The 1,287-nt window shown below is 40.1% G+C and overlaps 1 protein-coding gene across 1 annotated transcript in view; it reads right to left on the bottom strand.

Annotated features, from left to right (window-relative positions):
- LOC104516185 (transducin-like enhancer protein 1) overlaps positions 1–1,287 on the bottom strand; it is a gene marked incomplete at both ends in the record, with an annotated part of 61,363 nt that overhangs the window by 23,824 nt on the left and 36,252 nt on the right. The window contains 2 exons of the mRNA XM_010160427.1: positions 16–32; positions 772–976. Of these exons, the coding sequence (XP_010158729.1) occupies positions 16–32; positions 772–976 (222 nt within the window). The remainder of the gene's footprint in view (positions 1–15; positions 33–771; positions 977–1,287) is intronic.

Below are 1,287 nucleotides of genomic sequence, written 5' to 3'. Positions count from 1 at the left end.
AATGTTGGTACTTACTGTGCCCGGCTCTCTGTCTGCTCCAGAAGTAACCAAGAAATGCACAGACATGCCCGTTCAGACACAGAGGCAAGAACAGAAATAAAAAAGGGGGGAAAAAAATTAGAACACAAGCCGCAAACAGTTTTAAAATGGCTTTTATTTATATAAGTCATTGCACATTCCTAATACAGTGATTTCCTGAAAATTACAGTATTTTGTAAACATGATTTACAGTTTAACCATACACAAAGCCTAGTTTTATTTCATGACAGAATAAATTATTTTCCTTTCAAAAATTAGTCAAGTGCAATTTTGCCCAATATTTAATTGCGTACTAGAATTTATGCCTATGAAACTAAAGTAACAGATGCAATTATCTAAATCTTTTCAACACATTCACTTCAAAATTTAATTTCATTCCCCCTACCTACCCACCCACCTATTTAACAACATTACTTTCTTTGAAAAAATTACCCATTATGTAGTTTAACAGTTTTCCACAATATGGTGCAGGCCACTTGTGTTACAACTAAACATTTACCAGGATGTCAAAATGCCCTTCAAACTATAGAGCAGGTGACACCTAGAGATCCCCTTTTAAAATACTGAAAAATTCCAAGCTGAATTTTGCTTCAGTGGTATATATGCAGACATTTTTAAGTTTGCCAACAGTTTTTTCTCTTTCTATATAACTTGAATTCTTTAGAGATGCATATAATTTGCAGCAATGTGCAATTTTGACAACGTCCTAATCAGGCCTGCCATGCCTCTCACCTCTGTGGTGTTCTGCATCATGATGCTTCTTGTCATCTTTTATTGCCAAGTGAGACTGCCCACCCAAAGCACTAGAAAGGGCAAGAAGGCCAGCACTGCTTCCGAGTGGAGGGATTCCTGGAGGCTGAAGTCCTGATGGATGCGGTGTTAGAGGCACTGGAGGTCCATGGCCATGGGAGAGATGTTGAGCCTGCAACTGCTGCTGCTGTTCCCAGTGGTATCATCATCCCCAGAAGAACAACGCATAATACATAGTTTGGGAAGGAGAAGGAAGAAGTTTGGTTAATTGGATTGGACAGTGGATTTTCTTTGTTTGTTTTAAATCTAGCCTCACCTCTTTGTCCCACCACACCACACATACTGCATTCCATCATGCTGAGGACAGCTCTGCTGTATTCTCACAGACTAAGAAAGGCTAGCTAGATATTTGTTCTGCAGGCAGAGGAATAGGGTCAGCTACTGTAGGTTGTTTTGGGCAGCTACTGCCTGCCACAGCATCACAAACAGCAGCAGCAG

This window comes from Eurypyga helias, unplaced genomic scaffold, assembly GCF_000690775.1.
Source record: "Eurypyga helias isolate BGI_N326 unplaced genomic scaffold, ASM69077v1 scaffold32121, whole genome shotgun sequence".
NCBI lineage: Eukaryota > Metazoa > Chordata > Aves > Eurypygiformes > Eurypygidae > Eurypyga > Eurypyga helias.
The sequence above is the reverse complement of the archived record's forward strand: the minus strand, read 5'-3'. Positions and strand labels throughout refer to the sequence as shown.